This window comes from Ruditapes philippinarum, unplaced genomic scaffold (genome assembly GCF_026571515.1).
Source record: "Ruditapes philippinarum isolate M1 unplaced genomic scaffold, ASM2657151v2 ctg232_1_1_1_1, whole genome shotgun sequence".
In the NCBI taxonomy this organism is placed as follows: Eukaryota; Metazoa; Mollusca; class Bivalvia; order Venerida; family Veneridae; genus Ruditapes; species Ruditapes philippinarum.
Genome location: NW_026854319.1, coordinates 193,919 through 207,188, shown reverse-complemented (window position 1 = coordinate 207,188; position 13,270 = coordinate 193,919). Strand labels below are relative to the sequence as shown.

Below are 13,270 nucleotides of genomic sequence, written 5' to 3'. Positions count from 1 at the left end.
AACAGTCCATTCAAAGTTTAAGGGGTTTCATTATAAAAAAAAAACGAAAGTTGAACTACCAACATAATAGAGCCAGGTCAGACTGCACAGATGTGCAGGATAGCCCGGCTATATAGTTATGGCAGAGACTTACCTTTTTAGCTCACCTGTCACAAAGTGACAGGGTGAGCTTTTGTGATCGCTTTTCGTCCGGCGTCCGTCCGTCGTCCGTCCGTCCGTCGTCCGTCCGTAAACTTTTACTTTAAATGACATCTCCTCATAAACCACTAAGCCAATTTCATCCAAACTTCACAGGAATGTTCCTTTGGTGGTCACCTTTAAAAATTGTTCAAAGAATTTAATTCCATGCAGAACTCTGGTTGCCATGGCAACCGAAAGAAAAAACTTTAAATATCTTCTTTTAAAAAAACCATAAGAGCTAGAGCTTAGATATTTGGCATGAAACATCTTCTAGTGAGTGTCTACCAAGTTTGTTCAAGTAAAAGCCCTGGGGTCAAAATTGGCCCCGCCCCGGGGGGTCATTGATTTTCCCAATATGCATATAGTAAAAAACTTAAAAAATCTTCTTTTAAAGAACCCAAAGAGCTAGAGCTTAGATATTTAGCATGAAACATGTTCTAATGGGTGTCTACCAAGTTTGTTCAAATAAAAGCCCTGGGGTCAAAATTGGCCCCCCCCAGGGGGTCATTGATTTTCCCTATATGCATATAGTAAAAACTTAAAAAAATCTTCTTTTAAAGAACTCAAAGAGCTATGGCTAAGATATTGAGCATCAAACATGTTCTAATAGGTGTCTACCAAGTTTGTTCAAATAAAAGCCCTGGGGTCAAAATTGGCCCCGCCCCAGGGGGTCATTGATTTTCCCTATATGCATATAGTAAAAACTTAAAAAATCTTCTTTTAAAGAACCAAAAGAGTTAGAGCTAAGATATTTAGCATGAAACATGTTCTAATAAATGTCTACCAAGTTTGTTCAAATAAAAGCCTTGGGTCAAAATTGGCCCCACCCCGGGGGGGTTTTTGATTTTCCCTATATGCATATAGTAAAAACTTAAAAAATCTTCTTTTAAAGAACTCAAAGAGCTATGGCTAAGATATTGAGCATCAAACATGTTCTAATAGGTGTCTACCAAGTTTGTTCAAATAAAAGCCCTGGGGTCAAAATTGGCCCCGCCCCAGGGGGTCATTGATTTTCCCTTTATGCATATAGTAAAAACTTAAAAAATCTTCTTTTAAAGAACTCAAAGAGCTATGGCTAAGATATTTAGCATCAAACATGTTCTAATAGGTGACTACCAAGTTTGTTCAAATAAAAGCCCTGGGGTCAAAATTGGCACCGCCCCGGGGGTCATTGATTTTCCTTATATGTGTATAGCAAAAACTTAAAAAATCTTCTTTGAAAAAACCCAAATAGCTAGAGTTAAGATATTAAGCATGAAACATGTTCTAATTGGTGTCTACAAAGTTTGTTCAAATAAAAGACCTGGGGTCAAAATTGGCCCCGCCCCGGGGGTCATTGATTTTCTTTATATGTGTATAGCAAAAACTTAAAATCTTCTTTGAAAAAACCCAAATAGCTAGAGTTTAGATATTAAGCATGAAACATCTTCTAGTAAGTGTCTACAAAGTTTGTTCAAATAAAAGCCCTGGGGTGTTATTGTTTTTAACTATATGTGTATAGTAAAAACTAAAAAAAAATCTTCTTTTAAAAAGACCAATGAGCTAGAGCTTAGATGTTTAGCATGAAACATCTTCTTATGAGTGTCTACCAAGTTTGTGCAAATAAAAGCCCTTGGGTTAAATTGGCCCTGCAACGTTGGGGGGTGGTTAGGGGGGCCTATATACAGGTGAGCGACCTCAGGGCCATCATGTCTATCAAGTTTGTTTAAATAAAAGCCCTGGGCTCAAAATTAAAGATTTTTAAGTCACCTGTCACAAAGTGATGAGTTGAGCTTTTGTGATCTAAATTCGTCTGGCATCCGTCTTAAACTACATCTCCTCATAAACAGTTAACCCAATTTCAACCAAACTGTCACCTTTGAAAATTGTTCAATAAATTGAATTCCGTGCAGAAGTCTAGTTGCCATGGCAATGGAAAGAACAAACTTTAAAATTTTTCTTTGGCTAGAGCCTTAATATTTGGTGTGTATTATTGTCTAGTGGTTCTCTACCAAAATTGTTCAAAGTATCCCACTTGGGTAAAAAATTATGACCCTGACACAGGATCACTGTTCTACATAGACTCATGTAAGAAAAAACTTCTCCAAATCCACTATGCCTATTTAAATATTAGGTGTGTATCATCCTGTAGTCTGTACAAAAGTTGTTGAAATTTTTCCCTTGGGTCAAAAATGTCACCACCCTGGGGGTCACTAGTTTTATTACATAATGTTATATAGTAAATCTTTAAAAATCTTCTTGTCTGATAATGTAGCTTAGGCGTAGTGCTTAGATACTTGGTATAAATCATTATCTATTAGTCCTCTACTGACCTCTAATTATACCCTCACAAACAAAGTTTGGGGGGGGGGAATATAGGAGTCCTTGAACGCATGATATTGAATTTCTAGATTAATCACTAAATCCACTAGATGGATATTCATCAACTTTGGTTTGAAGTATTCTTGCATTTTGTTCCTGCAATTCGTTTAATTTCATAATTTTGTTTGTATCCCTTTAGGGGCTGCCATAGCTAAAAATAGTAAATGAAAATTATTCTTGTAAATTTCTAGATAGATAATTCACTAAATGATAAATATGTTATTTGCTCTCTTTTGTTTCCATATTTGCATATTGATGGGACAGTACAGAGATATTGAATGGCTTACATATTAGTTCATAATCCAATTAACGAAATGAAAAGAAGTGACCAACCTCACCAAAAATGTGCCATTGATGAAAACCTATTTGATAATTATAAATTTAATTTAAATAATCATAAAATCATTCTTACATGATATGTTGATATTTACTCATTTTATGCTTTGTTGATCAGATTTGATCCTAAATTATTCATCAGTGAGTTAAGAGGGTCTCTTACAATGGAAATGTAACCACCTGGCTGATCAGTGATGCTTGTGCTTATATTGTCTTTGTTATACCATTTACTTTTTGATTCAATTGAAAATGTAAAATAAAAGAAATATTCATTATTTTTGCACATATTTTAGTATTAAAAGAGTTTTACAAACATGTATGAAGGTGATTGAAAGAACAATTGTGATAGATATTATTTAAATAAAGTTTAACAGAACATGAACTGTATATCTAAAATAAGTATCTTGTGACTGTCTTCTGTACCAGGTAGGTGTAATAAATTATATTTTTCATAGTATCGTCCCATTGGACACAAACATTTATAGAAGAGACTATTTGAAAGATAACCATAGATAAACAATATTTATTGACAAGACTTTTTGTGAAATAACATTGTGATAACAGAGACAACATATTTGTGATTGTGCATTGTGCTTGTGATATGTGATACATTGTGACACTTATAGTGCTAGTGACATTTAATACCTTGTGACATAAGGTTGTGACACTCTAGTGTTTCTGAAATTACAAAGTGCTTCTGCCACATCGTTGTTTCATTGGAAACTGTTAGAACTGCTCCAGTGGTAGCTTTCCAGCATAGGAAAGGTATGTCTTTGCTAAAATTAATGGGTAAAACAGTAGTAATGAGTTTCAAGGCTGAGTTTGCTTGTTCTTAAAAAGAAAAAAGTCAAGATAAAATTAGCTTTAGACTATTTTATTGATCCTGTTAATTAGTTAATTAATTTCAATTTTATTAATAACAGCTTTATCAGTGTAAGCAAATGTGAATTAAAGCAGCTTAAATCGGGATTTTTAAGCAAATGCCAAATTTTGACAATATCTTTGTAAACTCATTCTGTTAACATGAAAATATGGTTTTTGTGCCTGAACTTTTCTGTTTGCAAAACAAAAAATTTCATGACCTAAACATGTTTTTATGTTGTAAAATCTGTAACAAAGAGCTGTATCTCATCTCTGGCTTATTTATCATTTCAGTTAGACATGCCACTCAGTAAAGCATGGAAGAAGGCAAAGGCCAGGAGGGCAATATTGGTAACGAGGGAGCAGACGTTGGCAGAAGATCCTGATGTAGTCCCTGTCATAAGTCCCGTCATTATTCCGGCAGACAGGGCCCCATCAGCACCTGTCATAGGTCCGGTCATTGTGCCGGCAGACATGGTCGCTGGGGCAACTGATGTAGGTCCAGTCAATTTGACGGCATTCAGAGCCCAAAAAGCACCTGATGTAAGTCTGGTCAGTGCACGAGCTTTCAGGGCGCTTGCAAGTCCGTCCATCAGTACGGCAAACACAAAACAAAACTCAAACAAAACAAATGCTATATATTCCGAAATGGAACAAATATTATCTCAAAACTCAAATTTGAATCAAAGAATATGCAATACATCTTCTGCAATGGAAAAAGAACAAAGCAAACTTGTGAATAAGTCTTACGAGTCATATTGCACTGGTATGCCCTTCAGCTGCTTGTCGTTAGTATTTGGTTCTTTCAGTCAAGCAAATAATAGATTTTCTATTCAAACTAGAGGTAGTCAATGTACTATTAACTCATTATGTGCTTTGATATATTCAAAATATTCTGATTTGATAACAACAGAAAATATTGATGAGGTCTTAAACATTGGAGACGAGCTGTACAGGAATGTTGTTAATAATTTAAAACAACTTGGTAGATTTAAGCATCGATTGTTAAGTCTTGATGAAATGCCTGATCAAGTGAATGTTTTGTCCAAAGTTGTACAAATAAGAAAAGGAAACATTGTATCAGGATTGACTATTCAGCATTTCGGAGATACAGACTTGCCAACTTTACATCAAGCCTTGTATGCAACATTTCAAAGAGCAAACCATGCATTGGTCATGATTGGATCAATTTGTTCTGCGGTGTTTCTTAAAGATGAAGAGTTTTGGCTGTTTGATTCACATTCACATGGAGAATATGGACTGTCAGATGTTGATGGAAAGTCTGTATTGATGTCATTTCATAAACTTGAAAACCTTGTCACATTTATGTATGCTATGTATGAAAGTGCAAATATTGATATAATGAGCCAATATGAAATATTGCCTTTAAACTTTAATGTAGTTCAATGCACTTCACAATACCATAATATGTACATTAACAATCAGCAGAAAATAACTGATATCAGAAAAACTGATGCTGATGATGTTTGGCAAACAGTTTCTTACAAAAAGCAAAAGAAATCCACTAACTTTTCTGTCATGCCAAGAGATGAACAATTATGTGAAGTAGTTAAAAAAACATTAAGCAACAGTCTGTTGACCATAAAGTAAAAGAAAGGACATATAGTTACCCTGCAGTTGGGCTTAAGACAAAAGTAAAAAATGATACAATATTGATTGGGAAGTACTTTAAACACCAATACCAAAAACAGCAACAGAAGAATAAAGAAGGAGAAAGTGATAGAAAAGCCTACATGAGACTGTACATGCAAAAGCGAAGGCAAAGTGATCAATTCAAAGTAAAAGATAAAGAATTCACTTTAAAGTCAAAGCGAAAAGCAAGGTCAGACGAAGCATTCAAACAAAAAGAAATTCAGATACAAAATAAATCTAAAAAAAAGGCAAGGTCAGATCCACTTATTCTAGAGCAAGAGAAAATAGCTAAACAAGAATCTCGAAAATGTCCCAAATACAAGCATAAAGAATTGCAAATACAAAATAAATCCAAACAAAAGGCAAGGTCAGATCCACTTATTTTAGAGCAAGAGAAAATAGCTAAACAGGAATCTCGAAAATGTCCAGAATACAAGCATAAAGAAATGCAAATACAAAATAAATCCAAACAAAAGGCACGGACAGATGAAGCATTTAAACAAAAAGAAATACAGGTTCAAAATAAGTCCAAAAAAAAGGCACGGACAGATGAAGCATTTAAACAAAAAGAAATACAGGTTCAAAATAAGTCCAAAAAAAAGGCACGGTCAGATGAAGCATTTAAACAAAAAGAAATACAGGTTCAAAATGAGTCCAAAAAAAAGGCAAGGTCAGATCCACTTATTCTAGAGCAAGAGAAAATAGCTAAACAAGAATATCGCAAATGTCCTGAATTCAAGCATAAAGAAATGCAAATACAAAATAAGTCCAAACGAAAGGCACGGACAGATGAAGCATTTAAACAAAAAGAAACTGATGTACAGAATAAATCAAAACGAAAGGCAAGATTAAATCCATATACATTAGAAAAAGAAAGAGTTGCTAAGCAACAGCGGAGATTAGATGAAAGAAACAAAAGCAAAGAAAAAATACTAGATTGTAAAAGAAAATCTGAAAAACGTAAAAATCCATTATTTTCAGAAGCAGAAAAGGTAACTGCAAAACGAAAAAAAAGTGGTAATGATATAGAAGAGTGTATTGCGAAATTTCATCAAAACATACAAGAAGGTCCCATCTATGTTTGTAGTTCATGCCACCAGACGTGGTTTAAGGAATCTGTATCAGAGGTCCTTACTTTTACTTGTAAAGACAAAAATAAGTACATAACTGGTCTAAAGTCAGTAGCTGAAAAAGAATGGATATGTGTTACATGTAAGCATAATATTAAAAAGGGGACATTACCTAAATTGTCAGTTTTGAATGGAATGGAATGGCCAACAAAACCAAAAGAATTGGAACTGTTTCCTCTTGAAGAACGCTTAATAGCATTACGTATTCCATTTATGCAAATTAGAGAACTACCAAGGGGGCGTCAGTTATCTATAAAAGGGAATGTTGTGAATGTTCCAGTTGATATCCAACCAGTTGTTAACACTCTACCAAGACCCATGAATGAAAACATTACTGTAGCTGTGAAATTAAAAAAAAAGATGTCTTTTCAGTCATGTGCATTTTCTGAAAATGTTCGGCCACTTCGAGTACTTTATAAAAATGCAAATATTGACATTGATGAGCAGTGGATAAAGGATGTTACAGAAAACAGTAATGAAGTCATAAATGAATTTTTCGAGTCAAAAGTAACATCTGAAATCGTGCCAGAGTGTGACACTGATAACAATGTAGATGCATTGAATAATTCTCGTTGTTCGAGTGATAATGCCTCACATGTATTGCACAAATATTTTGAGGAAAATATTAAGCTATGTAAAACACTGGGCACTGTTGACTTTGAAGACTGTGTTGGTGAAGTTATTGACTGTGCAAAAGTAAAGAATGCTGAAAATAAAAGTTCTCATTCAGCACTAGAAGATTTGTATGACTCTGATGCTGAAGAAGTTACTAATGAAAATGTTGGAAATATTGACACTCTTTTAGATGATGCAGATATTGAAAACAGACATGCTACTTTTACATTTGCACCTGGTGAGGGTCAGCGACCACTTAGTATTTTTCAAGATAAAGATTCAGAGTATCTGTGTTTCCCTAGCATATTTTGCGGTCAAAGGCGAATTGATAATGAACACAGAAAAGTACCAGTTAATTATAGTGACATTGCTAAGTGGGAACTTCGAAGTCAAGATAGACGTGCAGCAAACAGTGTGCCTAACATATTTTTTAAGTTAAAAAAAATACAGATGAAGCAATTAAATGACAAGTCAAATTTAGCTGTTAGAAGAATTCAGACTGGTTCAAACAAATTAACTGCTGCCCAGGCAAGAAATGGGGAATGCATGGATACAATTGTAAAGAATGATCAAGGTTACTATTTGTTCAAACAGCTGAGAAACAGTCCAGCTTACTTAGAATCCAGAAAGAAAGATGTTTATGCAATGCTAAGACAGTTAGGTATACCAACTTGGTTTATGTCCTTGTCTTCTGCTGATACCAGATGGACAGATCTTCTTAAAATCCTTGCAAATCTAAATCAAAAAGATAAGTACAGCGATGAACAAATAGAAAACCTAACTTGGGAGCAAAAGATAAAAATGATTCAGTCAGATCCAGTTACTTGTTCAAGGTTTTTTGACCATAGAGTTCAAGAGTTTATAAATATTGTTCTTAAAAGTGATCATAATCCATTAGGTAAAGTGACAGATTATTTTTATAGAGTTGAATTCCAACAACGTGGATCTCCGCATATTCATATGATTGTGTGGGTTGAAAATGCTCCAAAATTAAATGTAGACTCAATTGAAGAGATAGCAGCATATGTGGACCAGTACTTAAAATGTTCAATTAACAATGAATTTGTGGGGCATTGGTAGACATCCAAATCCACAAACATTCAAGAACGTGTAGAAAAAAAACAAGATCGAATATGCCGATTTGGTTATCCATTACCACCTCTGCAAAAAACAATGGTGTTATTTCCTCTTGAAAATGACAAGGATAAATATCTCAAACAGTATGCAAAAATCCAGAAAAAAATGAATGATCAGAAACATGGATACAATATGTCTTTTGAGAAATTTTTGTCAGATATTGCACAGATGAATGAGGATGATTATATCAAATGCATTAGAAGTTCATTAAACTCTCCCAAGGTGTTTTTGAAAAGAAATCCAAATGAGATACGTGTAAATTTATACAATGATGTAGTATTGAAAGCGTGGAAAGCAAATACTGACATACAATTTGTCTTGGATCCATATGCTTGTGCCATGTATATTGTTTCATATATAAGTAAAATCCCAACGTGGTATGAGTAATCTTATGTATGCTGCTGCAAAGGAAGCAAGAAATGGCAACCTAGATATAAAAAGGCAAGTAAGACACATTGGAAATGTGTTTTCAAACAGTGTTGAAGTGAGTGCACAGGAAGCAGTCTATCTAGTTTTGCAAATGCCCTTGACCAGAAGTACAAGAGACGTTGTATTTATAAATACTTCTGTACCAAACCAAAGAGTACAATTGTTAAAGTCAAAGTCTGCTCTTGATGAGTTGCCTGCAGACTCAACTGATATCATGTCAGATAACATCATAAAAAGATATTCAAAACGTCCAAAGGCTTTAGATAACTATTGCTTAGCTGATTATGTGTCACAGTTAGAAGTGATTTACCCAGATGATAAGGAAGATATAAGTAATTCAGAACAAAATGATGATGAAAAACATGATGAAATGTCAGGAGATGAATATTTTGATGATTGCCAAAACATTTGCGTACTGAAAAGTGGTATAAAAATCAGAAGACGCCGTAATTCAAAAATTATAAGGTATGTAAGATTTAATCGTAAAACAGATGAAGAAAAACTATTATAGAGAAAAACTACTTCTCTTTTATCCCTGGAGAAATGAAGAGAGAGATTTACTTGGACACTTTGCAACACACAAAGAAAAGTATGAATCAGTCCAAAATGCTGTAAATTGAAAAATGTGCATGTTATGAACATCATGTTGATGAGTTAGAATTAGCAAGAAATATGGCTGAAGAAGAATACAATGCATATGATGAATTTGCTCCTGGAACTCGCAAGAAGAAGCAGAAACTGCTGAAGAAGAACCAGTAGAGTCAGAAACATTTATCTACTTTAATCCAGATAGAGTAAGTGAACAAAGAGAATATGACATTGGGCATAGAAATTGGTTGTTCCATTTCATCTGCACAAATAAGTTCTAATGAAAATATTTTATCAGATGAAGAGTACAGAGCTCTTCTGCGTTCGTTGAACTCAAAACAGAAAGAGTTTTACAATCATGTTGTTCACTGGATAAAAACTAAAGATGCACCTTTATATACATTTCTTTCTGGTGGTGCTGGTGTTGGCAAAAGTGTTGTTATAAGAGCATTGTATCAAACACTACTATATAGAATGCTTAATTTGAAAGAAGGAGAAAACTCTGATGATGTAAGGGTGCTCTTGTGTGCATATACTGGAAAAGCGGCTTTCAATATAAATGGCTCTACTATTTCGTCCGCATTTAAGCAGAAGTACAAACAGTCTGATCAAACATTAACATGTGACAGCTTGAACACATTCAGATCCAAATATCGAGATTTATCTGTTGTCATAATTGATGAAAATTGATGAAATTTCAATGGTTAGTAATACTATGATGAGCTTCATAAATCAGAGACTGCAAGAATTAAAAGGCACTCGCAAACCATTTGGAGGTGTAAGCATTATCGCAGTGGGAGATTTACCATTTGCAGACTTATTAAACAGGCTGAGAATTAACTCACTGACAACAGAAGATAAAATGGTTCTTAAAGGTTGTGAAGTTGAATCCAGTGCTAAGAATTATCAAGTAAACTCCCCACATCTATTTGCTGAAAACTATTACATGCATATTTTCAATGATACACTGCTAAACAGTTCAAACAATCAAAAAGTGTCCATTCTTTGTCATGATTCTGTTGTTTCACCAAAATTATCAAAGGATAAACAAAGAAGAGGCTTTCAAAAGATTGCCCACTGATCCAAACAGAACTGCTCATCACCATTGTTCATTGGATATTGTTGTATAATTTAACTGTTTATACAAATACTGGAGGTGGCCTTGCAAATGGTGCACCATGTGTTATAAAATTCATATGTATAAATTGAAGGAAACACAATGTCATAATATCATTTGGTACAATTTGGTGATTTGATAGCTGGTTGTGAAACTAGATTAAAATATAAAAGTCGAGGCTTTTATCATGAACAAATAAATGAAAATTGGACACCAACATTTGATATCACAAGGACCTTTACATATAACAAAAAAACTTTTGAAAGGATCCAGTTTCCATTACAACCTTCTGCTGGGAGATCAGTTCATAGAGCACAAGGAACAAACACTTGATAGTGTCGTGATTGACTTATCCCAAAGAAAAACACGAAAAGTTCTCACCTTCATTACGTTGCATTAAGTAGAGTACGGTCTTTAGAAAAGCTTCAAATTCTCAATTTTAATGAGCAGGCTTTACAAGTTGATGAAAAAGTTAAAACAGAAATGGAGAGATTGCTTAAAGATGCTTCTCTAGAATTGTGTTATGTTCCCTTGGAATCTATACATTTATTTTCAAAAAATGGATTTTAAAATCGCATTCAACAATTGTAGGTCATTAAACAAGCATTTCATTGATGTGAAACATGATCAAGGATTGTTGTCTTGTGATATTATTGGATTGGCAGAAACTAGATTACATGAAAATGATAATGATACTTCTTATCAGATACAGGGATACCATTTAATACGCAATGACCAGTGTACTGCATCAACATCTGAAAGACCTCCACATGGGTTACTTATTTATGTCAAAGCTGATGTATCAGTAAAATCTGCAGACCGCTTTAGCTCCCAGAATTTTGAATTTGTTCTTCTGAATGTTGCAAGAGAATTAAGTGAAATGCAAGTTGTAAGTATTGTATAAATCACCAAAAATGTCAGATTCTGCTTTTCGCACTATGCTGACAGAGAAACTCTTTCCACATTTGGTACCCATAAGCCTTTAGTTATTCTGGGGTGATTTTAATATTGATGTTTTAAATTGTCATAGGGTGTTTTTGCAGTATTTGTATGATAAGCTTAACTGTAAATTACATCTTAATGAACCTACAACTGATAATCTATCAGCATTAGACTTGATAATAACAAATATTGATGCCACTGTGGGTACAGTAGAAACTTACTGGTCAGATCACAAAATTATCTACTGTTGTACAGAAAGAATCTCTACACAATAAAATATGGTGCTAACCAAAAAAAACAGCCATTGCTTTACTTACCAGCTCTTCTTAAAAATTTCACCATTTTACAGATTTCTCTTTCAGATATCTTTGTCACTCAGACTGTATTCAACCTAACACTGTAATTTCAAGTCTTCGTATAAATAATAAAAAAAAATGTTGATTTACTTGTAGTCTTTGCCATTGTCTTACACTTGTACACAGTGACATTGGTCACAAAATATTGTGACATAGATTTTTATGATGTTATTGACGCATTTAACCATTTGTCAACATATTATGTCAACAAAAACTAGTGCAGATTTCAAACTAAGTTAAATAGGTTCAGAAACTAAGTCACCCGATCAGAGCTTTGGGAAACCTTTGTAAAACTGAGATCACCTTTTACCCAGTTTAATTGAAACTAGAATGTTTGCCTTCACAAACTCTAAATACAGGCATTCACCCATGCCTCAGGTGAGCGACCCAGGGCCCAAGGGCCCTCTTGTTTCCAGTTTCTGCAGGGTAAGACTAAATTAATAATCAAATGTTACATGTATATTGCAGGGTATAGAGTGGATTCATGTACAGTATTTCAACAATGCTGTAATATGTGATCTTATTGAAAAGGTATGTGAAGACATATATATTATTATTAAAGATATATACATATGCTGTAGTGTGAAATAACATACCGTTTTATTGTAATGCATTTAGTTTGGTACATGTCATTTGGTTAAATGTAAAATAACATCAGCTTTGTTGGTTTCTCTATATTATTATTGTTACATTAAGTCATGGATTACTTACAGCTTATCAAGATAGGATCTTAAGATGTGAACTGCTTAACATGAATTTATTGTTTTACTTTTGTATAAATCAAGGCTACTATGCTGTACAACAATGTTCTTGAACTTAGCCATTTTCTTACCTCATTTTGTATTATGGACTTGTTCTTTGAATTTGGAACATGTCCATTAATAGTTTGAGGCGACTTTTTACATTTAAAAAGCAAAAATTAGCAGTCAAGAGTATAAAGATTTTAAGAGCATGTAACTCTCAAAAGAGTTACATGACAAGGTTCATCAGCGTTGTAAATTAACTTTTTATTATTGTTTAATTAACTTGTGTTATATATTTTGCATACCTTTTTTTGTGTAAGAATTGTAGTCCATTACTAGTTTGTAACAAAATAGGTTTTCTGTATTGTAAATTTGATAACAATAGCTGTTTTGTTTGGTTTGTGAGGCATTTTATCCTTTAACATTATAATTTATCTAGACAATAACAAATGTAAATGTTTAGTCTTACTGTTCAGGCCTAAGTAACATGTGTTACTGGAAAAGTAACAGATTAGGAAAATTCCAAAATTCTTTATTCTGTAACTCATCCATTGGTTAAAGATGCTGCAAATTTAATTTTTTATGGTTTTATATCATAAGTTTAATGCTCAAATGAAGATTTATCAATATTGTAAGTTCCAAAAAGCATTATCTGTAAAGATATTACTGAATTTACATTTCATGTTAATAAAAGGGAGGTAATTAGAAATTTATTTTCTATAAAGTCTTAGTCAAATTTTTCATTAAGATGAGAGCCTGAACAATAGATAACTTTGTCCAAAAGGTGTCTGAGTGTCTATTCGAGAATAGGAAATATCAGAA

The 13,270-nt window shown here is 33.6% G+C and overlaps 1 protein-coding gene across 11 annotated transcripts in view; it reads left to right on the top strand.

The window, feature by feature from the left end:
• LOC132739799 (unconventional myosin-Ia-like) overlaps window positions 1-13,270 on the top strand; it is a 113,379-nt gene that overhangs the window by 68,520 nt on the left and 31,589 nt on the right. For all 11 annotated transcript variants that reach the window (XM_060727594.1, XM_060727595.1, XM_060727593.1 and 8 more), the window contains one exon: window positions 12,174-12,236. In XM_060727594.1, coding sequence (XP_060583577.1) covers window positions 12,174-12,236 — 63 coding nt within the window. The remainder of the gene's footprint in view (window positions 1-12,173; window positions 12,237-13,270) is intronic.